A 24,259-nucleotide genomic window follows, 5' to 3' on the forward strand; every position below is an offset into this window, starting at 1 on the left:
GGACAGAGCTAAAAGTCCTGCAAATTCAAACTGCATCGCAATGGAGTGAAGTTAATAAGTTTGAGAGAGGCAGCACAGCCCGGGGAAAGCCCTGTGCCAATGAAATAAAGCAGCAACGACTTAAAGACTGGATACTCGGTCAACAAAAAAGTATAAATTATTTGGAGAAATGTTGCTGAACAATTAAAAAGTTGTCGACTTTCATGAGTCAATCAAAAGACCAGACCGAGAACCGCAACGACTTTCTCCAGAGTTCCTCAACTTTGCGGCACTTTAAATGCCAGACAGACAGGCAGCACAACACGCATTCGCATACGATGGCCCCGTGGTGCAGCATATCAAGAGGCAAGACTTCTGCAGAAGTTGCAGCAGGAGGATGTTCCTCAGAGTGAGTGGCTTATGCAATTTGTCGTGGCTGTTTTATAAATTTTTTTTTCTTTGGGGGGCAAACGCAGCCAGTCAGCCGGATCAAGTGGCAACTTTGGGGTAAACTTTAAAAACTACTGAGCCACAAAAAACGCCTCTGCACTGCCTGTCCTGCCTACGAGTACATATTTCTAAACAATTGAGAAAGAAAATTTCAGCAGTCAGGGGCGGCTGTCAAGAAGTCGGGCCTGTCAGTTAAAGCTCCTGGCATGTGCTGCATATACTCGTATATGTATATGTATATTTATATGTGTGTACGGAAACCCCGAAATGAGATGATGCACAACAGCCACAGATGCGGAAACGAATTTGTTGCCTTTGTACCCACATATATTTAATTTATTTTCATTGTCTTTTTTTTGCACTATACATTTTATGATTTACCCAAAATTTTTAAGAATAATACCATTCAAGTACCATTTCTGAAACTGTCTACGATAAAACACAATCTGCGAATTAGTCCCTTCTTGGTCGTCTTTTCTGGCAAGGATCGGACTGACAGTGGAACCAGCCGTATCGCCAGCTGGTAGCCTCCGGATAGTTGTACTTGTCGTCGGGGCTGTGCTCGTAGCGGCGCTCCAGATAGGTGGATCGCTGGCCACTGCGCAGCAGCTCCAGCTCCGCTGCCGGCACAGACTTCATGGGATCGCTGCAGTTGCCGAAGTGTTGCTGCTCCACCGGCGACAGATTGTAGTCGAAGATGGTGGATCTGAAGGGCCGGTAGATGCGGCTGCTCCCTGCATAGGGACTGGGCAGTGTGGCTAAGTCACTCTTCGAACGCATCCTAAACGGTGGCACTGCATTTGATTTTTGGGTTTGAGTGCTTCCGCCACCACCGCTTTGGAGTCTTCTCTGGGAGTCCAGGGGTATGGCAGCTGTGGATTTTGCCTTTTGGGAGTTCATTTTGGAATTTGGAAATCACTTTTTTATTTAGAGCTCTTTTAAAATTGTTTTGAATGAGATAAACTTAATGATAAAGATTAACAAATAATTTCACACAGATTGACAAAGAAAGCTAAGACATGGACCCATTTTGTGCTATAATAAATGCCCCTCCCTTGATCACTCTTCTCTCATTTATGTATGTAATTTGTAAATACCAAATCCGATTTTCAATGAATGGTAATCCCTTCTCTGTTCCTTTTTTTTTGTATGCCGCGTAACCCGAATTTATGTTTATTTTCAATTTGAGTGCAAGTGTGAAAATATAAAGTGGATTATACAGAGATACGGGGTGCTCGCAGACCAGACCCACTTTTTCCCTCTTTTTTTTGCCACTTTCCCGTCCCTAGTGTCCCTTTTTCCGACCAGTCCTGGTCGTGGTCTGGCCTGTCCTGGCCGAACGTTGGCCATAAAAATATCACAGATATGCATGGGAAGGTTGGGTGTCACCAGAAAAGTCCATAAAGTGGAGACGTATCGACAGATATCCATGTTAAAGAGTTGTAGGGAAGTGAGTACGTCGCCGCTGGTGTCTGGGCATCGATATTGCAGTGGTCGGTTGCTCCCAGTATCCATTCTGCTATTTAGTGGCTTCGTTGGATGTAATTTTGGTTGTTTTGCATGTTTCCCTATGCCACTGCACACACACTCACACACCACACCGCCAGTCCGCTCTTCCTTTGGGTAAACTGCATAAATTAGCGACGAGCTTGTGTCTTGATTGTGTTTCTTCTTCTCTCTCTCTCTTCTGGTCTGTGGGAATCGATTTAAGGGAATTCGCAACTTTGCAGATTTCCTGCAATTTGCTACTTTAGTGGATTGAAAGTTACGGAAATAAGCGACAGCTGCAGCACTCAGCCCTCGCTCCTAAGCATGGCTGACCATTAGTGGGAGATTCCTCTCTGTCCGTTGCTCCACTTGGATGCGACTCAATTCGTTTTCATCTTCACTTTTCTATCCATCAATAGTTTCAAGCTCCTCCGCGGAGTTGAGTTGCTTCCTTTCTTGCCATTAATTTGCACAGCATTTGTCGCCATTTGGCTTCAAGTGGGGGGCGTCCACAGCGCCCACAGCGCCCACAGCGCTCACTGTGGACTGCTGACTAATGGAGTTGCAGTTGCATTTGCAGCTGCACTTTACTGCCAGCTGCGTGTGCATCATGGAAATGGAATTTGCAGCAATAGAGCTTCCATTTTTGAATTCAGTTGTTGGCCAAGACAGTCCAGTCCCCAACAGCATAATCCTAATTAAATTCAACATTGGCAGTACTCGTACGAGTAATATCCGCTCACGTAATTACAAGGGTGGGGTTCATGCGGCACGAATCTTTGATAGATTTGCCATCAAAGTTTCCCTTATGAATCGCACACCGGATGGACCTGCTCCTGCCCGTCCGCAATGAATGCTTTGGACAGTTTCCCCGTAATAAGCTGCTTGCCGACTCCCCGGTTGTAGAACGTGCATGTCCACGACCAGCACCACGGTTGATGGCAGCAGCCTCCTCCGTAAGTATAAACGACTTAATAACTGGCAACGACTCTCGTCGGAGCTAATGGGCAACGGGCAAAGTTCGTTGACTCTAAATGGCACTCTTGCAACATCTATATGTAAATGGGAGCACAGGACGGTGGACGGGGGCGGGATGCGAGTAAACAATGTCGTGTGCATTGCTCGGTTTATTAAAAAGAACTCTGGCTGTGTCCTGAGTCTGGTGCGCCATTTGGTACATCAGGTGAGTGTACTACCTCCGCCTCCTCCTAGCCAGCATTTGTCCATGTGTTTACTTAGCCGAGACACCCGGCGAAACCACTCGCAGGTGTACGGTGGTACAGGTGGCTGGAGGTGACTGCGTTCTATGGTCAAAGGTCATTTGCATTTTGCAATCGTCCGCTATATCTGGAGATATGAGAACACAGACTTTGGGAAGCATGTGCATGCGTATGTATATCCAGCAGATTCAAATGCAGAGATTGAATTGATACGAAAACAATGGAGTGGCATTCGGGTGGAAGTGGGGAGTCATCGCATGCACAGTGGAATGTTTAAGTATTAAACATTAAAGGGCTCTTAATTAATTTGTAAACGGCTAAAAAATGTTGAACCTGCAAACGAGAGAGGAGAGTTGTGAACAGCATGTTAACGCATTTCCCCGACTCCCATCTCTTCGAGCACTTCGTGTTAAAATTGTTCATCATTCATTTTCACATATGTATTATACGTATGTATGTGTGCATCGAAGCAGAGACTTTCGAGTGCTGGCAGCAGCAGCAGCAACGTAGGAGGAGGAGGACTGGGAACACAGCAAAAGCACTTGTAGGAATATCCCAGCAAACCCTGTTTATCCATTGTAGCATCCTCCACTTTTATTGGGTCTTTAGTTGCGATGGCGACTGAAAATGGGGAATGGGGAATGGCGAAGTAGAAGTGAGTGCCAGGCGTAGGGATCCGGCAAAACAACAATCAACACCATTTGACGCTACAAATTAAGCTCGAAGCAAACAAATCGTGGAAAGTTCCCCTGGCTTTGGGCCCCAAACCAAAAGTTGTTGCTGTTCTTGGTACATGTTGTTGCCTTGTTTTTGGTGGCTGCCGCTTCGTGTCTTCTTGTGTCTGCTCCCCAGCTCTCACACCAGATCCTGCTCCTACTCCTGCTCCTGCCCCAACTGCCTCAAGGGCAATTTCGTGTTTAGTGCGGAACATTTCTTCTTCGGCAGCCTTCGATGCTCTCTTCTCTCTCTTGCTACGAGTGTTTATTGGGGGTAAAAGTGCTTAATCAAACGCCAAACGGCAAGGGCAAGGGCACGCAACGCAAGCACGGCGTATACTTAATTTTGTGCACATTGCCTAGGGCCGAAGGGTCTGCACACCACTCACTCCATCGGATAGAATGTGCTAATGAAGCACATGCCATGTGATCGATGAAAATATTTATTTAATTTCCAAGTGTGCGAGTCTTGAGTCTTTGTCCAACTTTTGGGCTAGAATGTTGTCTGTGAAACTTTTCCAACAAAAACTATAAAATAATACAAATTCCAATGTTGTGAAAATATACCACAAATTTCAAATGGGGACGGAACAATTACCATGCCCCGTTTTGTTTTCCTGTTGCCTAATGCATTTTTGTTGAACATTTTCATAAATTTCTATATTTATTCATTTAGCGACTGCCTGCAGCAATCGCTTAACCATTTTAGTCATAATAAAACATACATATATCCAGGGCGACAGGTGAGAATGGGGGAGGGTGAGGGGCCTGGGCCTGGGCCCGTAAATGTAAATGGGAAAACTGTCGAATCAGTTGGAATAATTGCATTTAGCGTGATTCTATTTGCTGGTCGTTTTGTTTGCAGTCGCATTTAATTTATTTATTTGCCAGCCGCATTTTGCAAAACATTTGTCGTGGCACCCGTGATACAGCCATTGGGTGGCACGTGTTTAATCCTGGTAAGTATGCGGCACACTTTCTGGATGATGCCGCCGCCCTCCCCCACCCGTTCGTGTCTTTTGTTCTGGTCCTAGTCCTGTCCTACTCCCCTGGTCTGCCACACGGTTGTCATAAAATGTTAAATATAAATTTATGGCAGAGTGCGCGCTTGTGGCATACTAAGCACCGCATCGTGGCACGGTCTCGGCACTGGGGTCCCGGGGGCAGGTTCGTTCTGGGCTCTGGCTAAGCACATTAGGAAAATGAAGCTGTTTCTCGATTACGATTACATTTGCCACAGATTTGCTCTTTTGTTGCATTTTGCCTGACTTTGTTGACAACTTTCTTCTGCCCCAGCAACTCGCTTCAATGTTGGCAGTTTTGAGGGGCAGTTTGAGGCGGGCAGCAGATGGCTGGGTTGGTTTGGGCATTTTTAGTTAATGGCTAAACAGATTTCAAGTGGCAACAGGCACGGGCACAGGCAAGAGGACGACGCATCCAATTTGGTCGTTGTTGCTGTGAATATTAACCCAATTTACGGTAATTGTCTCAATAATTTGTGACATCTTTAACCGGATTAACGTGGCAATGATATTAAATTAGGACATTTGAATTAAAAGCATGGCGCAAGTTGCACAATTAATTGAATTATAAATTCGCATTTATTTATTTATTATTTTGCAGCTTTTTATTTGGTTTTTGTCAACTATCGCAACGCAGCATATGATTTCATATCCATTGTTTCGATATTTTCTTTTATTCGACGAATACGTGAAGTTGGCTGTGCCTGTTTCTAACCTCAAAATTCTTAGAATTTCGTACTCAAAAATATTTATTATTTAGTTGATTTATTATAAGATACACACATTATTTTCAATGTCTGACCGCTACGATCGTGCCGTGACCATATACTCGCCCGATGGCCATCTGCTGCAGGTGGAGTACGCCCAGGAGGCAGTACGCCGAGGATCCACAGCGGTGAGCCGGTAGCTTTGTTTATGTGGATTGTCTGAGCTATGGATTGGTTTCCTTTAGGTGGGACTGCGCACCAACGATTGCATTGTGGTGGGCGTGGAGAAGAGGTCCAGCAACCCCTTGTTTGAGGAGCGTTCCATGCGAAAGATTTCCATGCTCGACGAGCATGTGGTAATGACCTTTGCCGGCCTCACTGCCGATGCCCGCATCCTGATCAGCCGCGCCCAAGCGGAGGCCCAGAGCTATCGTTTGAATTTCGAGAGGCCCGTCACCGTGGAGTACATTACACGGTGAAAGCAATTTGCGCGCTTTTCCTTTGCCAAAAACTCATCGCAGCCGCACTGTGGGGCGGCCTTTTCCCTTCAGCTTTATAGCGCAGATGAAGCAGAACTACACCCAAAGTAATGGACGGCGTCCCTTCGGGCTCTCCTGTCTGATGGGTGGCTTCGATGGCGATGGCAAGCCTCATCTGTTCCAAACCGAACCGTCGGGCATCTACTACGAGTGGTCGGGCAACAGCACGGGCCGGGCCGGCCACACGGCCCGCGAATACATGGAGAAGCATGCGGACGAGCTGCTTGACTCCATGGACGAGCGGACGGCCGTCAAGCATGTGGTGCGCACCCTGTTGAGTGGCACCACGCTGAACGAACACCAACTGGATGTGGCAGTGCTGCGGTTCAATCAGCCACTCCGAATGATTGAGCGCCACGTTCTGGCGAATCATATTGAGGCTATTCGTGGCGAGATCGAGGCGGAGCTCAAGACCAGGCAGCTGGCCAACAAATTGTAAATCTGTAAACTGTTTGTATACTGGTAACTGGTACTGTAATGCCAACGGCGCTATGGCACTATCAAGAATTGATGGCAATTCCTCACCCTATCCCTATCGTTCTTCATTTTCTGGCAATTCAATTTCAGCCTCCACCCACTGCTCAGTGGGCGGGGGAAAAGTAATCAGCAGGAAAATGTGTAAGCGGGCGAATCACTTAATTTGTCTCAAGGGCATTTTTTTGCACTCTCCATCTTGGTTTTTTCTGTCTGCCCTGCCTGGCGGATGGGAGGGGCAACAAGCCAACAACGGAGTAACCAAGTTAAAAACTTTTAAGCGAAAATGGGAATTGAATTTACAGCAACTGCGGAGAATGGAGAAGGGAAAGAATCGCAAACACGCACACACACACACGCACATGCGTTCAGTATTCACTCCCTGCATATGGAGCATTGTTTTTTGGTTTTTGTTTCTACTTCTCCTCCATCCAATCCATTCCATCGCAGCGCACTCTCACCTTTTGTTCCCCAGGCTGTCGTGGGCCTTTCAAACTTTTTGATGCTAACCAATTTCTGGTTTCGAGTGCTTCAATCAACTGCGAATACTCGAATGTACGGGGCAGAGTGCCATTGTCGAAAGTATAATCTTTGCTATGAATCAATATAGTTCGTTACAGCCAAGCAGTGGCGAGCGAGCGAGAGAGTTCTATTATGTAAATATTGACACGCAATGGTTAGACTGCGTAGGATCATCCTATAGGGCAGTGGACTGGTCATTATGCCCTCACAAATGGTCATATTCAGGGTTAAGTTCTCTTGCCGGAGATGCTCCAATTAATTCAATGCAATAATCACAAATATCGTATATCGAAGCATCGTTTCATTTCGTTTATACTCGTACTATTTCCCATCCCTGTTTTGTTTTCATTCGGTTCGCTGTCACTTTTCCCGTAATTATTTGCAATAAATTAGAATGTCTTTCAAGTCGTAAGAATCATTGAATTTCCCTAATAAAAAGCACAATTTTTGTAAGCTATTACGCTATTCGCAGAGGAAGTGTCACCACATCCCCGCCGGTGGGCGACGAAAGCTGGCTCGGGTGGTTTTTAAGCCAGGAGGGCAACGAGTTCCTGTGCCGCGTGCCCTCGGACTACATGATGGATAAGTTCAATCTCTGCGGCCTGGACACTATGGTAACGAATTATACTGCAGCTTTGAATGCCATACTGGATTCGGAATATTGCCTCAACAATTGGGTGGGCGAGGGTACCAACGTTGAATCGGAGTGGCTGTACGGCTTGATTCATGCGCGCTACATTATGACGCCAGGCGGCATCGATGCCATGCGCAAGAAGTTCGATTATGGCGACTTTGGGATCTGTCCCCGGGTGTATTGCCGTGGCCAGCACGTCCTGCCCATTGGGCTCAGCGAAGAGTATAACGATTCGATGGTGAAGATCTACTGCCCACGTTGCCTGGATATCTTTGATCCGCCGCAGGCCAGTGCCATGTTGGCTGGCTGCATGTTTGGGACAAGCTTTCCCCAAATGTTCTTCATGGAGCTGCCCTCGCTGCGCCCACAGCCGCCCACAGAAACATATGTGCCACGGTGAGTGATTTGTCTGAGTGTGACTCATCTTCTCTCACACAGTCTCTCTCCCTTGCAGTCTCTACGGGTTTCAGGTGCACAAGAGCGCTTTGCATCCACCTTCAGAGGATATGGACTCCTAGATTCTAGGCCTTAACTACACCCACACATTATTTGGCATCTAAACGGCATTAACATCATGGCATTAACTGAATCACACACGAACAAGATCCACTATAAAATACACTACAAAATAGTTCGCTGGCAATACCACGCACCTGGCTGGTCTCAATAGCTCCTTAGTTCTTATTATTGTATGCATGAATACCTCTTCCCGTTGACAGGGAAAAGCTTCAGAAGGGTTTGACTCCACTTGCCACCTTCAACTTGTTGCAAGAATGCTGCGAACAGGCTGCCTCCTTTGCTGCTAGATTGCGCAATCAAAATCCACTTGCGAACCCCGACCTGCTAAGCCGATAATGGGCATTACGTGGGTGGTGAGCCCTTCTGCCTGCCGGGAGCTCCACTAAGTCATTCTCTTATTATTATTTACTGGCGCTCTGCCGCTTTCAGCTCTGCCCATTGAAGCGCTTCTCGCTTCTCGAGTGGAGTGACTAAGGGTCAGGCGTCTTTTCTCTCTCTCTCTTTCTCTGTGGAGGCACTCACACTTTTCACACTTAATTTCATTAAGTAATTTTTCATACTGGTACTTTTATTGAGTTTTCAACTTGAAGAAAAATACCGCCTTGTTTTACATTAAAATTGAAAGCGTGCTTGTGCTTTTCAGTGCGCTCATTTTACAATCTGCTTTCCACTTTTCCTTGACTGAGGGTTTCCTCCTTTTTTTGTTGCTGCCACCTGTAGATGTTTCTCCCTTTGTGCTCTAGCGATTATTTAAGCTTTTTGCTAATCAAAAGACAAGACTGAAACACAATGCGCATTCATTCCGGCTAGATGCAGTTTCCTGCCATTGAAAATGCTTTAAGTCGGAGCATATTCTGTTACTTATAGTATCTCAATTGGAAGCTTTAGATATTTGCCTGCCATAGACGTTGTTTATTCGATTAGAAATATTTAGTTTATTTTTTTAGCGAAAATGTGGTTTCGTATGTCCGACAACTCGAATGTATTTCCCCAGAATTTCAGCAAAATTTGATTGAATTGCTGCCAACTCAACAAACTCCACAGCTGCATCTGTGTAGACTTTTCCAGCATGTTGTTTTTCCGTGGCATACGGTGAGCTTTCAGCGGAAATAATATTTTGTGCGAAAGGGAAGGCACAAAACTCGTCGCTGGGCAAAACAATAAACGAAATTGGACAATATGTACACGTACCTCTGCAATCTCAATTTTATTAGGGGATATAACGATACAAAAGTGGATGAGAAACAAAGAAAAGCTGATGGATCACCATGAAGCATTTATTTTGTCATTTTTGAATTTGCTTTTAATTATCTTAAAAACATTGATATTTCGCTGCCCTATAACTTCATAGTTCACCCAGCTCTAAAGCTAGAAAAATAATAATAAAATAACGAATTAGCTTTTACCCTCAGGTGGGTGCCTCTTGGCAGTAGAGTGCCAAACCTCTATGCATGTAACATAGCCTGTCCATAGCCTGTCCACTCATTTCTGAACTGAAGAGATTTGAAAATATCTCGATGGCTGCTGAGCCCTGCCCAATGACTCCCATAATGAACGTTTAATATACTAAATTGGTTAACTTTGCCAGCCGGCAAACTTTTCACCAACTTCACAGAGCGGATGATAAAAAGAAAACTCCAAGTTGCGATAATTTCAAGCTGAGCGCTCGACTGAACCCCAAAGACTACAAAGTCCTAAGCGCTTGCTGATTAAGCCGCCGGGAGTCGCTGCTTCGTGCCGCTTGGTGCCTGCAACTGACACAGAAGAAAAGGAGCACCGCCGTAATTATCCTGATGAGATTGCCCGGAAATTAGCGTAGAAGGTGACCCGCCGCGACGGTGACCCCGGCCCTACTGAGTTTCTCACAGTGTAAGACGAAAGCCTGGTTAGCAGACTTCAAATTAAGTTATGGCCGGCTCTGCGGAACACCGGACATGTCTGCCTGTTAATAAGCTAAATGAAACAAAAAGGGGATGTCACTCTCAGCGGCAGTCACAAATTGATGAAGATGGAAGCGGATGGCGATGGAGATGGCGATGGCGATGGGGCAGACGAAACCTAATAACTTTGGCCACGCATTAATTGGAATTTATGAAGCATTTTGCCAGGGCACTCTAAGGGGACACTGCCCGCTGGCCAGGTCAGGTCAGGCCACTCGTTTGCTTATCCACTGCTAAACAAAGCGCGTAATGTCTGCCAAGTGTCACCGGGAAGGGTTAGGTTTCCCTGCCTTCCCCCCTCCCATCACGGCTTCAATCTCCATCTCCAGTCTCTGCAGGGGCAGCAAAAAAGTGGAGAAAGGCGTACCGAACTCTTGCGCCAAGTTTAAGTGCTTTTAAAAAACCATTAATGTCATTTCCTTTTACCCCTCACTGTCTGTCTTTCCTTTTCGGTCCTGCCTTGTCTGTCTTTCTGTGTGTGTGTGTGTGTGTGTGTGCGCTGATGGCGTCGTCCGCGGAGGAGTCGATCCGGATGGGCTGTGGGGTCGGTTGCAGCCTTTTATTCATTCTTTTACAGCCCTCGCAAAGGGACAAACATCAAAATACAACAAGCACTAGAAACGTTAATTTTGGAAATGTTAAATGGATTCGGAATTCGATTGATTGTTTGATGGATTGATTGATTGATTGTGTGGGTGTGAATGGGATTGTGATTCTCCCTGGTTGGCTCCCTAACTCTAGTGAGCGCCATGTGACTTTTTGTTACCAGATCCTTTCTGGTTCTTTGGGGCCGGTGGCTGGGGCAACGGTCCCGAGCCCCAGGTTCCCGCGGGATTTGGGATATTTGCTGGACGATTTTGTCCGGTGGGAGCCTGAGCCCCGGCTTTGGGCATTCCAAGAGTGGCTCCACGTGGGTCTGTACCCAGAACGGATACACGGCGAGCCGTTGCAGACACTGGTGGACGGGACTGTGGCAAAGATTCTCTCCGGTGTCCTGCTCCTGTGGCAATGGCGGGCCGATTTTGGCCGGTGGGAACTGGCGGAGCAGCGCCTCCAGAGGGCTCTGGACGCGATGGCTTCGCAACAGGAGTCGTCTCGACTTTGGGTGCACTTCCACTTGCTGGTGGGGCACTGGGAGAATCGTTGGTCATCTTGTTCTGACTCGTGGACTTGGCTACAGGTGCAGCCACAGGCGTGGCATCCAGCCGGAGCTCTGGCATGGGTGGGAGTGCGACGAGGGTCGGCAGGCTGGGGGCCGTCGAATAGCGACGAATGCCCTGCATGCGACTGGGACAGGCGCCCAGCGGTGGCGACTCCTCGTAGCAGACATGCGGGCCGTAGTCAAAGGAATCCGTGCTATCCACAGCGGGCATGCCGCGCCGATGGAAACAGTTGATGGGACAGGAACCCACGCACGGCTTGTATGGCTTCTCCAAGGAGGCCATCTTCTTGATCTTGACGGAGTTGCAGTAGATCTGGTTGCGCGCATCCCGCTGGCTCTCGCGGCACATCTCCGCCTGCTCGTACTTGCGGTAGGCGAGATCCGCCTTGGCGTGAAACCCCGGCCAGCAGTTGTCCCGCAGCTGGCTGCGCTTCACGGGACCTCCGTCCGGCAGCACCTCCAGTTTGTTGGCCCGTGCGTAGCGCTCGACAGCGGTGGCAATGGGATAGAGGGGCCGGCCGACCTTGCGGGACTGCTCCATGACTGCGACGGCCTGCTCGTAGAACTTCTTGTCCTCCAGGAGATAGGGATCGTCGTCGCAGGCAGACAAACGCATCAGCTCCTGCTGGCGCTGCTCTATGAACTCGTCCCTCTGGCGGTAGAGGGTGTCGCGCACCTCCGCCGTCACCCTGTCGCGCTTCCGTTGCTCGGAGATCTCAAAGTGCTGGTTGGCCTCAGCGTTCTTCAGTCGGCGGGCCACCTCGAAGCGCTGCAGCTCCCGTTCCCGCTGCAGCTTCTCCTCGGCCTCCCGCTTCTCGACCAGCTGGTAGGCCTTGCGCTGCTTGGCCAGCTCCTCCAGCTCGCACTGGCGTCGCCCCTCGTCCACCTGCGTCTCGAACTCGTAGCGATCTTCCAGGCTCGCCTGGCGCTCCTCCAGCTTCTTCTTGCTCGCCTGCTGCAGTCGACAGACGCGCACGGCCCGCTCCTCGCGATCCCGATGCTGTTTCGCACGGGTCTCCTTCACATGGGCGTTGTAGCGGCCATCCAAGTGCCGCGTAGCCACCTGGTAGACGCAGTTGCGCCGATCATCGATCACGTCGCAAATGCGCTCATCTGTGGAGGGGATTGGGGTTCATTTTCCACTCTCTTCTACGCATACGATGGGGAGTGACTCACGCTCTTCGATCTCTGCCTTCTCCTTCATGGAGTCGCGGTAGGCCTTGCGATTGAACTCAATGCTGCGAGCCTTCTTCTCCTTGAGGGCCTTCTCCTCCTTGTCCTGCAGGCACTTGTATTGCGCCCGCTCCACCGTCTCGTCGAAGAGTCGCTGCTCCTTTTCGGCCTGCATGAGTTTTCGCCTCGTTTCCACGTCCTGAACGATGGCCAGACGAACGGCCTGGCGTTTCTCCTCCTCCTTTGCCGCCAGCTCCTCCTCGGTGATGTTGCTAAAGGGTATGAGCACCTCCGGACAGAGGGCGTCATCCAGCTCCTGCTGCCGACGGGCATCCTCGGCGATCTCCCGGTTAAGCGCCTCATTGAAGCTGCGCTGATGGAGCATCTCGCTCTCGAGCAGAGCCTGATGCAGGGCCCGATGTCCCGGCTTCAATTGGTCCAGCAAATTGTTGGCCCGAATTATCCGCTCCTTGCGCAAACGTTCTTCGAGCTGCTTGGTCACCCGCGGCGCCTCGACGGCTGCCTTCACAACCACCTTGGACTTCTTCTCCTCCGCCTCGTGGGTGACCAAACCCGTGAAGTAGCTGCACAGCAGATCGTTGCCCTCCTTCAGGTACTGCCTATACCGCCGCTCCTCCTCGACGGCGGCCAGTTGGGCGTGCTTCTGGTCCTGGTGGGCCCGCGCCTGGATCGCCTCATAGCGCTTGGCCGACACCACAACGGGATGGACCTGAGAGCGTGGCCGCTGCATGTCCTCAGTGCGGAACAGGTGCGATTAGTGGACACGAACAACAAATTCAAAAATACGAAGAGTAATAATAATTTCGAATATATCTACGATGGCAATTCAGTGTGTATTGTTTTCTGACAATGTGACTTCTCACAAGTGAATTGAAATCAATTGAAATGACAGTCTACGAAATGGCAGAGTTTAAGAGCTTCTTTCGCCAGTCGGACGTGTAACAGAGTGTCCACCCTAATGGTACAGATTACAGATGATTAACAAATTTCCATCGTATCGAATTACCACTCATTCACACTACCCACTGGAATATCTACTTCCATCTATCTACGCCATTGGTTTTAATTTAAAATTTTAATGGGATCTAAAGGCAATTTTGGAATAGGTTAAATGACTTAATATTGGATTTAAATTGCCCAGCAGAACAGATCGTATTTCGCCAATATTTTCGCTCGGGCTCCAAATCGGTAATCGGACATCGAACATCGAACTTCGAAACCATTTCATCAGTAGTCGTAAGCAGCTGCACGGATCGGACACAATGAACTATAAGCTGCTCTTTCTTGGACTATTTTCATTTGCCATCTTTCTCTTTGGCAGTGTAAGATTGAATAGATCTCATAGTAAATAAGTTGTAAACTAATCAGCAAACGTTTCAGGAGGCAACATTTGCCAAAATGACAAATGCAAAATGTCCGTCGTACAACAAGTCTTGGGTGGAAGTTCACTATTGCCGCCTTAAGGCCTACTCCCGGAACAAGACCAGTTTGAATATAAATGTAACTGTCTTAGAGCCGGCAAACAACATCCACCTACGAATTAAATTGATGAAGAGGGCCAATGGCTACAAGCCATTTCTCTGGGACTACACCGTTGATGGCTGCGAGTTCATGAGGAGACGCAATCATCCGGTGGTCAAAATTGCCTGGAACTTGATCAAGGATGTCTCCACAGTGAATCATACCTGTCCTTATGTGGTATGTGTTGAATTTATGTTCTCTAACGTCAGTTTCTGATGAATTTATCAAAAGGGCTTGCAGACTTTAAGCGATTTCCACCGGATTGAAATACCCCTCCCAATGCCAACTGGTGAATATCTTCTATTGTTGGATTGGATGTTCGATCGTAGACCGCAGTTTGCAACAAATGTTTACTTCACCTTTGTGGAGGATTAAATGCTGTTAATAAATTATTTTCTCTTATGTATTTTTGCAAGTGAATTATGTTGTAAAAATAACTTGAAGTTCGCATGGGAAATTCAGCAATTAAGCCAGATCAAAGACGTGTCCAACTTGAACGATGGCTGTCAGTTTTTGGCAAGTGCTGAAGGTTTATTCAAGAGTAATTTCATCATATTTCAGTCCATATGAGTCTCTACAGATTGCAGATGATTAACAAATTCTATCGTATCGGTTTACCACTCATTCACCTTACCCACTGAAATATCTACTTCCATCTATCTACGCCTTTGGTGTTCATTTAAATTTTAAGGGGATATTTCGGCAATTTCGGAATAGGTTAAATGACTAAGTGACTAATGCATTTAAATTGCCCAGCAGAACAGATCGAATATCACCAATATATTTACGCTCAATTTCCTCATTTAAGTTTCGGTATCCAAATCGGTAGCCGGACATCGAACATCGAACTTCGAAACCGTTCCATCGGTAGTCGTAAGCAGCCGCACGGATCGGACACAATGAACTATAAGCTGCTCCTTCTTGGACTATTTTCATTTGCCATCTTTCTCTTTGGCAGTGTAAGATTGAATAGAGCCAATTGTAAATAAGTTCTAAACTAATCAGCAGACGTTTCAGGAGGCAGCATTTGTTAAAATGACAAATGCAAAATGTCAGTCGTACAACAAGTCGTGGGTGGAAGTTCACTATTGCCGCCTGAAGGCCTACTCCCGGAACAAGACAAGTCTGAATGTAAATCTCACTGTCTTAGAACCGGCAAACAACATCCACCTACGATTTAAAATGATGAAGAGGGCCAATGGCTACAAGCCATTTCTCTGGGACTACACCATTGATGCCTGCGAGTTTATGAGGAAACGCAATCATCCGGTGGCCAAAATGTTCTGGAATATGATGAAGGATGTGTCCACAGTGAATCATACCTGTCCTTATGTGGTAAGTGTTGTGAGTTTATTCTTAAACTTCAGTCTCCATTGCAATAATTTAAAGGGCTTGCAGACTTTAAGCGATTTACACCGGGTTGAAATACCCCTACCAATGCCAACTGGTGAATATCTTCTATTGTTGGATTGGATGTTCGATCGTAGACCGCAGTTTGCATCAAATGTTTACTTCACCTTTGTGGAGGATCCGTATATTAAGAGCTGAACTTGAACTGAGGATCGTAATGCCGGATATGAGGCAATTATATAAACTGTTCAGCCATTAAAATGGATAGCCAAATGGATAGGTCAATTACTCTGCAATTACTTTCCGTATAATTCCGCATACGCGTATAATCTTTGTTTATAAACTGTTCCACATGATACGACGCGACAGCTGCTGTGTTATGCTTTGCCGCAATCAGATGAACCCCAATTAGCGTTGATAAAATGAAGCCAAATCTTGTGAGAGAAGGGGGCAGTGAAGTGCAGGCCGGGACACGGGGGCTCCAAATGGTGGAAAGCCCAATTCCCGTCGGGCGTCAAATTATACAGAAAACTCAGGATGGCGACCAAATGGGAATCGGAGAAAGAAAAACAAGAACTGTGTGCGGACCGGACCGAAAGCGTTGGCAAGTTGAATTTCATGCGAAAAGTTTTTTACCCTCACGCAGAATTTCAGGCGGCGGAGATTTCGTTGCTGCTGCTGCTGCTCGCAGGCGGTAGGCGTGGTCAGACGGCAAACACCGGCGATTATTGTTACAAAATGCAGCAGAGCGTGTAATTTTTTCGGGGCACGAGAGCAGAATCCACATTCAAATTTGGATTCCGATTCAGATTCGGATTCAGTTTGAGATTCAAATTGCCAAGGAAGCGTCGAGTCCCCTAGGGCCTAGGGGACTGAGGCAGTGGCAGCAGCGGATGAAGCGGGGGTGGTGCGAATGCGGCTACTGAAAATTGTTTTGTGAAAATTAGTTTTTCAACTTTTCCTGTTCGTTTCTCTTGCACTTCTTTCGCTGCTCCATTTGCTGGTTTTTTTCATCGCCCGCTATTGTGGGTCCAAATGAAAATCTGAACGCAGTTTGCGATATTAATTTGCATTTTGGGCATCACTGGGCCGCCTCGCTGTCATTTGTGGCAAGGGGCATGGTGTGTGGTAGGGAGAATATTTTTTTTGGTGCACAATAAAAATCAAATTTGAATAATTTTTAATTTATTTAGCTTCGTTTCAGTGAAAGTTTTTCATGGGTGTGGTTGTGGGTGCTTGGGATTACTTCTTTTTGTATTACTTTTTGGGATCACTTTTTGGCTTCCTTTTGTTAAATGATTTCAATGTAATTGCTATTAGATTATGAATACCTTTAAGTGGTCAGCAGAGAAGAGATTTATTTAAAGTAGATGAACAAATACTCGAAAAATACTGGCAAGAAGCAAGAAGCTATAGTACTATATTTCATGCAAATACCCAATCTATTGTCGCAAATGAAACCATTTTGTGCCTTTTTGTTGTTTTGTTGATATTTATTTTTGCCTTTAAATCCATTTATATTCGTAGTTATCTTTCGTTTATCCTATGCATATCTATTGTTGTATTATTTTTAAGTTCTAAACTAAAGTTCACTTAGAGAGTAAATTGATTTGATTTAACTAATACGTTATAGCTACAAATTAGAGGATGATTTAACAATAATTTTACACCGACTAACTTAAATTCATGACAATCACAAAAGTTAGGATTTGATTTGATTTGATTTTGATTCCGATTCGTTAGACAGTGAATATACTCGTAGTTTCATTAGTAAGTATTCAGATTTGATTGGAGCTACAGAACTAGGACTATGATTAACCACAACGCTTTAAGATTCATATCCATTCATATACCCGATCCTGAAGAGGGAAACGAATGCTCATAGAGGGGGAATACATACTTGTACATACATACACACAATATCTGAGAGGAAAGTCTGACTTCTCTTGTAGAGTTTACATTTTAGCCTTCTGGACAGCTTTATTCTCTTTTGCTCAAGTCAACCTGGTTGATCAATAGATAGACACATAGTACACAACACATACATTCACATATCTAATATAATATCATACAATACACAGACAAAACAACACTCAACATTTATTTATCTCTCAGCTGCTGCTGCTGCTGCTTCTGCTGCTGCGGGGTATCTTAGGGTATCACAAACACTGAATGAACACTTACTATGGTTAACATTTGATTTTCATGGCCGATTTTGATTTCGATCCGATTCCGATCCGATTCGATGGGCAAGTTCTTAAAGCAAAGGATCTACAGCAGGCCAATATTTACGATATCTTTGTATTGAAATCCTACATAATAGACGACACACATATTACATTTGGATGATCATGCGATCAAACACACACACACATACTCATTCTATGGTTAAACCATTTCCCCTTTAAATGGATTTGTCTTTACGAACGATACTCGTCCATAGAAGAGGCGGCTGAGGCCTCCGGCGGCGGACTGTGGCAGGAGACGCGGATGCGATTCAGCCGCAAACTGCTGGTATGGTGGACGCCATGGTGCAGCCGGGCCTGCTGGTGCAGCGGATGGTGCGAGCACTTGATGGCCTGACGGGCCCTCTGGCTGGCGAGTATGACGTCCTCTGCGTACTAAATGTCCGGAATGCTGCGACCCGCAGACAACTTGCCGGAGGACTCAGCCTCACCGCCGCCGGCTCCGAGGGCCTTGCTCTTGGCGCAGTTGACGTCGTGGAAGAGGTGCTCGCACAGCTTGGGCTCCGAGTTGGAGAACTTGCCCAGATCGGAGGCGGAAGTTGAGTCCTTGCACAGATTCAGCTGCAGATCGCTGGCCTTGCTGAAGGACGTGGTCTGCAGCTGTGACTGCTGCTGCTGCTGTTGCTGTTGCTGCTGGCGATAGTGCTGTTGCGGCTGGTGCAGTTGGTGCATGTGGTGGTGGTAGGGAAAGTGGGGCAAGCTCTTTTGCATGGCGTTGAGGTTGCCCGAGCTTACGGTACGTTCGAGAATTTCGCCCCAGTACTTCTCGGAGAGGCCTTCGATGTCGGGCCGCATTGTGGGGTACGCATCGTTGGCGGATGCCTGGTGCGCGTAGCCGTGTCCGCCTCCCATCGTGCTCCGGATGCACTGCGAGGCACTGCGGCTCAAACTGTTGGCCCTGGAGCGTCCGCAGATGCCGAGCACAGAACCGCCAATGGAGCTGCCAATTCCACCGGCTCCAGTGCCCGTTCCGGCTGTCCCAGAACTAACCGCACCCCCGATCCCGCCATTGTTGCCCGGCGGCCGAGAGGCGGGCGGCTCCGGTGGGACGGGTAGAGTTGTGATTTCGAAATCGTTTGCATTGATGTGACAACAGGCTGATTTGTGCTCGGGCGTTTCCTCGTTGGGGAAGCACTGAAACGGAACGAGAACGAAAACGAAAACGAGTGCGTCATAAATTTCCATCGCTTAGTTTTCCTATGCCAAAAATTAATAAGGATTTCGCAACTTGCAACAAAAATCCAGCAAGGTTGTGCCCCCCAAAAATGATAGCCATAAATTTTCCACAGACTGACCTCCAGTTTCGTTGGAGTTTAGAATTTCGAGCGGAAGTAAATCATGCAACTTGACTGCGTTTTCCTACCCAAAATAGATTCATGGATGGAGAGGACGAAACAGGGTCATGGGGCCATGGGGCAAACGACGTAAATGCTGTTTTGGATTTTCTCTTTCATAATTCAAAATCACTTTACACAGTCCGTTATTGTTGCCGTTGCTGTGGATATTTTGCTGCTGGAGCCAGAGAGAGCTTCCTGGGTCTTACACCTTTTTCAGGAAATTTCTTTTACTGCTGGAAAGTTTATGCAGCTGCCTCAAATCCTCACCGAAAATATGGAAGCGCTGCAGCTTCCAGCCCCGGATGTGCCTTTAGTTAGGTGTTTTGAAAGCAAGGGATAAGCAAATCAATCAATCAGGACTTATGACAGCATTTGCTGGCACACATCGATCTCAGGAGGCCATCCCCAGGCAGACACTTACTTTGTTTGGCATCAATTGACGACTGAGACGGCGGAAGTCGGAGTTGAGGAGCCAATACATGAAGGGATTCCATAAACTGTTGCTCAGTGCTGTCCAAGTGACGACAAAATCAAGAAACGGCGGCAACTGCAGGCAAAGAGAGAGAGTGAAATCAAAGCTTATGCGGCAGACGTGGCGTATGCGCAACATTCAACATTCATTACGTATGCGCCACGTATGTCTGGCAGCGAATCAAAGGAAAGGAAGGACGAGAGAATAGAGAACCACTTGCCTTGGAGCCAGTGCATGCAGTGACTATCTCCTGTATGGTCCATGGTGTGACCATAACAATGAATCCCAACGAAATGGCGGCCATCGAACGTGACGTGGACCCTGTGGAGTTCTTCTCCTGGATGGGAACCATCTGCGAAATATTGGACAATGTAATTAATATCTTCAAAGTACGAGTGTGAGCTGGAGGGGGCTCATATTGATAGCACTTGTGGATGCAGACAAAGTTGATTCTATTTACTCCGAACTTAATCCAAAAACTCGGCCCCTTTACCCTTACCCACCTTTTTGGTAATCTTGTTTGTCATGCTCGGCATCCCGGCCAGTCCCATGCTCATGGCCATGCTTAGGTGGTGCCCCATTACGGGTGCCCCATGATGATGATGCGGATGGTGCGGATGATGCGAGTGGCCATGGTAGATGTGCTGCTGATGCTGCTGATGCTGCTGTTGGTGTTGGTGCTGATGCTGATGTTGATGCTGATGTTGCAGCTGTAGCTGCTGCTGCTGGGCCGGATGAAGATGCGGATGCGGATGGTGGGCGGCCGCCGTGAGGGGCATTGTCGGATCATTCAGGCGGAACCGGCTCATGTGGAAGCTGGACCCATAGCAGTACATCAGCACCATGGTGGTGGGGAAGTACAGGGCGCATGTGGATAAAATTCTATACGACGGCTTGCTATAGAAGGGTTCGCAGGCCATTAGACCTGTATTGTTGAAGTAGTAACCTGTGTGGATGGGATATAGACGTTTAAACGTGTGTGTGTATATACATATTAGATTGCTGGATAGCGGCAGCAAAACTCACCTTTGGGCAGCACAAGAAAGCCGAACACCGTGAGGCTGATGATCCAGGTTAGACTTAATATGGCAACACAACCCTGCAAATTACATGGGGATATACAAACAGATTGTGTGCTTAGCTACATGTATTTCTGGGTCTCCTCCTGTTGCACTTTTGACTTGGGTGCAGACTGTCGGCACGTTTCTGATGCAGATTTTGTATGATTCGGGTATGGAAATGATTTGGCCAATGCAGCAATACGTGCCGCACTAGCACTTTTAATTGTGCTAAATCTTTCGAGAGTGGTTTTGCCTCACAATTCACCTTCACAGGAGATGCAGACGGTGCACAACTCAACCATTCACTCTTCAATCAAATGAAACAGTTTCTAAAAATCCCATAAATAGAATTAAAAACTTTTGATTACATTCAAAATATTGCCCCAAAGAGCACACCGACCATGCAGGAGGCACACAAAAGCCAGAGGAGGTAGCAACTTTTGGTAAAAGGCTGCCACAATCATAGCTGCCTGAATGACTGACTGACTGACTGACTGACTGACTGACTGACTGACTGAGTGACTGAGTGACTGTTTAACTGAGCTAGTGACCATTTGCCAGTCCCTCAAAACAGTAACTCGAAAATATCCCTCCTCCGGGGTCCAGGGAGCGTAACAAAAGGAATGCAACAAAAAACTTTTCGCATTTTCACTTTGCCCTGTTTTATTTAATTTACAACCCTATCGTTTTTACAACTTTCGTGAGGCTCTGAATATCAACATTGAGAAAAACCGAAAAGAACCAAAAATTATGTGCATTTGCAGGGGTACAATGGTATTATATTATAAAGCAAAAAGACTTGGCAACTGTTTGCTGCATACACATCAACTTTAATTGAATGCCAAACCAGATACGCCATGTATCTGGGCGTGGCATACCGTTATTGGCACGCGAAAAAAGCGGTAAAGCGATTTTGTATTTCATCACAGAAAAGGAAAGAGCAAAAATACGCCTTTTAATGTTTATTTAAAGTGTTCCTTCAATTCTGTTTTTTCACCGATAGACCTATCTTTTTTTTTTTTTTTTTTTTTGGCTTTTCAAGCCACACAAAAAAATGTTCGGTGTTTATGGCACTTTTAAAATTATGAAAAATGAAAGTTCAAACTTTTTTTGCAGCCATTACGAGGTTTTGCTTTCATTTTGCTCAACATTCGGGAACCATTTATTAATTTTCGATATGGCAAACTCATTTTATGGCAAAAGGGGCGTGGCAGTGCGCCAATTTTTGGCCGCTTGCCCAATTTTCGCATTGCCAGAGAGCAAACAGCGGAACAACGAACAACAAAATCCGAATGCAAGGCAATTTTATGTAAATATTAGCAAGAAACATTATTTTATGTGCGGGTCCTTAAATTTATTATATTCGGAGCATATAAATTTGAATGCGGAGCAAACAGTTTCCTTAGTTTTAACAGTGGGATGGGAAGGAGTGCCATTGATGGCAGTTTCATTTGTATGTTCAAATAATAATTATGAAAAATATATTTCTTATCATTGTATTTGCGCCACTCGGAATATTTAAAGGCATTTTTCGTTTGAAGGGTAATTAACGCTTGCTGGCAAGAGCATTTTCTCCCTTGCTCTTGTCCAGAAGCGCTCTGCTTTCTCTTTTTCACAGTGGGGTCCCATAAATTATGATGTAAATGTGGAAAAGGGAAAATGGAGAGTTGGATGCTGCTTCGTTTGCTGCTCTTTGGCGCTCTGCCTGCGGTTTCCGTGGGAGGTGCCGCTTCATTTGCCTGCTTTCCTTGGTTCTTGGTCCTTGGGTGCCAGGACTTTGCTGTGGTCCTCGCATTTAGGAAAAAGTCAATATGCGTAAAAAAATCACCCGCCCAACTTTTAGCCACTTTCTTTTTTTTTTTAATCTCTATTTTATACACTTTTCGAATGTCTATTGGGTTCCGGTTTCTGTTTTGCTTGCGCTGCTCTTTCATTCTCTCGTTCGGCCTCGCTTTCTGGCTGTTTGTTTGCTTTTTTAATGACTGGCATGGAGCTTAAAGCCCATTATCCTTATTTATGCCGGCGTAATTGGCCTCTAGAAAAACGTTCTTGTCGCTGTAGCTGCTGCTGATTTTTATTGGCGCGTAATTTCTTTTGTTTCGTTTCGCGGATAAATCGCTATCTCAAGGATAGCCCAGATCCGTGCCTTATCTGAGCGAAACACCCACACCCACCCACACACACTTACCTTCTTGCTGGAGTGCTGGTAGTAGCGACGCGGATGCAACGCACACATATATCGGTCGACGGCCATGCACACGAGTATCACGGCGCTTTGCTGTGAGAGCGCTCCACGCAGCAGGGCCTAAGCAGGAGATGAAGATGAGGAGGAGGAGAATAGTTAGATAGTTTTGAATTTTATATAAATATAATATTTTTGTAATAAATATTGCACGTTTTTCCCTGCCGCTGTCCCCTTGCATCTGCTCGCACGCACGAGTGGAAAATCGAATGAAAATACTTGCAATGGAATTTGTTCATTCCCCGACATAGTCGTATTAAAATACACGTAACCAAGAGTTATGCAGCGAATTCTTTGGTATTTCATGTTATTAACTCCAGGGGCCTTTGAACGCATTATATGCCATATGCCTTGAACACACACACACACACATTGTTATTCCACTCGATCGCATCTCTAATTGTTGCCTGTGTCTGTGTCTGCGTGCTCTAATTGCCTCATCATCATATTGTGCGGCAGAGGCTTAATTGGCAGCATTATGCATTTCCGGCCATTTCCACCTGTTGCTGGTCAACGCACTCACTCACTCACTCATTCACTCACCTGTATCTGACAGAAGATCTCGCCATATGGCCAGCAGTGGAACAATGCCGGCATTAGCCCAAACGGTGTAATTAGCAGGCCAATTGTCAGGTCATTCAGTGCCAGAGAGGTGAGCAAATAGCGTGGCTTAATTGGAATACAAACGGATTACTGGGCTGCACTGCCAGGGACAGATGGATGGACAGCTGGACATGAACCCTCTCACCTGTTGGTGGATGTAGGCGGCATAGCGACGGTTGTTTATGACGAAAATGACCAGACAATTGGCTCCGATGACGCCCAGGGTGAGGACCAGAATGAGAACCGCCTCTATGGTCTCCGCAATGCCGATGTGGGCGATGAAGTTGTGGCCTGAGTAGCGGGGATGCGAGCAGCTGGAGTTCTTCACGGCGGGTGCAACCAGTAGTGTGCCAGTCTTCAGATCCATTGCAGCGCTGAAACGATGAATCAGAATGCCTGAAAAATGGTAGTCTGGAAAACTCTGAAAGGGGTTTTAGTGTTGTCCCGCGCTTAGTTGGTATTTGATTGCCTTTTCGGTTGCCCCAAAAGCCACAAAAGCCAGCCAGAGCAGGCGAACAGTTTCTTTCCGTTTCCCCCATTTTCCGCAGCGAAAAATGCAAAATGGCGACAATTTGTTACGCCATAATCAAGTCAAAGCATGTGAAAGCGATGCCGCGCGCTGACAATTTATCAGCCAGAGGAGAGAATAGGGCATAGGATGCGGCTGTCCTGCGGCCGGTTCTCGCATGACGTCGATGACATCCAGGCGAAACCGCAATGTTGTCACTCCAAAGAGAGACGACAGAGGCACTCTGCAGCAGAAACAATGGCGAACAATGGCGGCACTTCCTGCCCCCCGAAAATAGCACACTGACATAATGAAACTTAACTGGATAATTGGATGAGTTTGAGAGTTCCCTC

At 46.7% G+C, this 24,259-nt stretch overlaps 7 protein-coding genes across 7 annotated transcripts in view; 4 read left to right on the plus strand and 3 right to left on the minus strand.

Moving 5' to 3' along the window:
* Nucleotides 1–742: 742 nt before the first annotated feature.
* LOC111079061 lies at nt 743–1,403 on the minus strand. The gene has a single exon (XM_022374065.2). The coding sequence runs from the start codon at nt 1,327–1,329 to the stop codon at nt 883–885; it is 447 nt and encodes a 148-aa protein (XP_022229757.2). The 5' UTR covers nt 1,330–1,403; the 3' UTR covers nt 743–882.
* A 4,155-nt stretch (nt 1,404–5,558) lies between these two features.
* LOC111079053 (proteasome subunit alpha type-7-1B) lies at nt 5,559–6,650 on the plus strand. The gene is made up of 3 exons (XM_022374054.2): nt 5,559–5,770; nt 5,828–6,057; nt 6,134–6,650. The coding sequence occupies exons 1-3, from the start codon at nt 5,669–5,671 to the stop codon at nt 6,558–6,560; spliced, it is 759 nt and encodes a 252-aa protein (XP_022229746.2). The 5' UTR covers nt 5,559–5,668; the 3' UTR covers nt 6,561–6,650.
* A 765-nt stretch (nt 6,651–7,415) lies between these two features.
* Nucleotides 7,416–8,420, plus strand: LOC111079054 (suppressor-of-stellate-like protein). Its single transcript, XM_022374055.2, has 3 exons — nt 7,416–7,525; nt 7,590–8,147; nt 8,206–8,420. Exons 1-3 carry the CDS (start codon nt 7,512–7,514, stop codon nt 8,267–8,269), a joined length of 636 nt encoding a protein of 211 aa, XP_022229747.2. The 5' UTR covers nt 7,416–7,511; the 3' UTR covers nt 8,270–8,420.
* A 2,335-nt stretch (nt 8,421–10,755) lies between these two features.
* On the minus strand, nt 10,756–13,429 carry LOC111079049. The gene is made up of 2 exons (XM_022374049.2): nt 12,549–13,429; nt 10,756–12,485 (listed from the first exon to the last, which is right to left on the minus strand). The coding sequence occupies exons 1-2, from the start codon at nt 13,294–13,296 to the stop codon at nt 10,948–10,950; spliced, it is 2,286 nt and encodes a 761-aa protein (XP_022229741.2). The 5' UTR covers nt 13,297–13,429; the 3' UTR covers nt 10,756–10,947.
* A 399-nt stretch (nt 13,430–13,828) lies between these two features.
* LOC111079050 lies at nt 13,829–14,462 on the plus strand. Its single transcript, XM_022374050.2, has 3 exons — nt 13,829–13,888; nt 13,947–14,264; nt 14,319–14,462. The coding sequence occupies exons 1-3, from the start codon at nt 13,829–13,831 to the stop codon at nt 14,460–14,462; spliced, it is 522 nt and encodes a 173-aa protein (XP_022229742.2).
* Nucleotides 14,463–14,960: 498 nt separating this feature from the next.
* Nucleotides 14,961–15,635, plus strand: LOC111079069. Its single transcript, XM_022374073.2, has 3 exons — nt 14,961–15,046; nt 15,105–15,422; nt 15,477–15,635. Exons 1-3 carry the CDS (start codon nt 14,987–14,989, stop codon nt 15,633–15,635), a joined length of 537 nt encoding a protein of 178 aa, XP_022229765.2. The 5' UTR covers nt 14,961–14,986.
* A 1,288-nt stretch (nt 15,636–16,923) lies between these two features.
* The window catches only part of LOC111079057 (5-hydroxytryptamine receptor 1A), a 35,709-nt gene continuing 28,373 nt past the window's right edge, over nt 16,924–24,259 (minus strand). The window contains exons 2-9 of the mRNA XM_041592134.1: nt 23,544–23,772; nt 23,339–23,464; nt 22,742–22,858; nt 20,519–20,591; nt 19,996–20,438; nt 19,713–19,844; nt 19,442–19,567; nt 16,924–18,817 (exon numbers count right to left, since the gene is read on the minus strand). Of these exons, the coding sequence (XP_041448068.1) occupies nt 18,059–18,817; nt 19,442–19,567; nt 19,713–19,844; nt 19,996–20,438; nt 20,519–20,591; nt 22,742–22,858; nt 23,339–23,464; nt 23,544–23,765 (1,998 nt within the window). The 5' untranslated portion in view covers nt 23,766–23,772 and the 3' untranslated portion in view covers nt 16,924–18,058. The remainder of the gene's footprint in view (nt 18,818–19,441; nt 19,568–19,712; nt 19,845–19,995; nt 20,439–20,518; nt 20,592–22,741; nt 22,859–23,338; nt 23,465–23,543; nt 23,773–24,259) is intronic.

Source organism: Drosophila obscura, unplaced genomic scaffold, assembly GCF_018151105.1.
Source record: "Drosophila obscura isolate BZ-5 IFL unplaced genomic scaffold, ASM1815110v1 contig_17, whole genome shotgun sequence".
Lineage (NCBI taxonomy): Eukaryota > Metazoa > Arthropoda > Insecta > Diptera > Drosophilidae > Drosophila > Drosophila obscura.

Bases quoted from the DNA above. Each gene is read 5' to 3' on its own strand.
- LOC111079069 (XM_022374073.2), top strand. From the start codon at position 14,987: ATGAACTATAAGCTGCTCCTTCTTGGACTATTTTCATTTGCCATCTTT. The intron at 15,047-15,104 runs GTAAGATTGAAT...CAGACGTTTCAG, and splicing joins CCATCTTTCTCTTTGGCAGT to GAGGCAGCATTTGTTAAAAT. The intron at 15,423-15,476 runs GTAAGTGTTGTG...AATAATTTAAAG, and splicing joins ATCATACCTGTCCTTATGTG to GGCTTGCAGACTTTAAGCGA.
- LOC111079054 (XM_022374055.2), top strand. The intron at 8,148-8,205 runs GTGAGTGATTTG...TCTCCCTTGCAG, and splicing joins ACAGAAACATATGTGCCACG to TCTCTACGGGTTTCAGGTGC.
- LOC111079053 (XM_022374054.2), top strand. From the start codon at position 5,669: ATGTCTGACCGCTACGATCGTGCCGTGACCATATACTCGCCCGATGGC. The intron at 5,771-5,827 runs GTGAGCCGGTAG...GGTTTCCTTTAG, and splicing joins TACGCCGAGGATCCACAGCG to GTGGGACTGCGCACCAACGA. The intron at 6,058-6,133 runs GTGAAAGCAATT...TTTTCCCTTCAG, and splicing joins ACCGTGGAGTACATTACACG to CTTTATAGCGCAGATGAAGC.
- LOC111079050 (XM_022374050.2), top strand. From the start codon at position 13,829: ATGAACTATAAGCTGCTCTTTCTTGGACTATTTTCATTTGCCATCTTT. The intron at 13,889-13,946 runs GTAAGATTGAAT...CAAACGTTTCAG, and splicing joins CCATCTTTCTCTTTGGCAGT to GAGGCAACATTTGCCAAAAT. The intron at 14,265-14,318 runs GTATGTGTTGAA...ATTTATCAAAAG, and splicing joins ATCATACCTGTCCTTATGTG to GGCTTGCAGACTTTAAGCGA.
- LOC111079061 (XM_022374065.2), bottom strand. From the start codon at position 1,329: ATGAACTCCCAAAAGGCAAAATCCACAGCTGCCATACCCCTGGACTCC.
- LOC111079049 (XM_022374049.2), bottom strand. From the start codon at position 13,296: ATGCAGCGGCCACGCTCTCAGGTCCATCCCGTTGTGGTGTCGGCCAAG. The intron at 12,486-12,548 runs GTGAGTCACTCC...TCCCCTCCACAG, and splicing joins GAAGGCAGAGATCGAAGAGC to ATGAGCGCATTTGCGACGTG.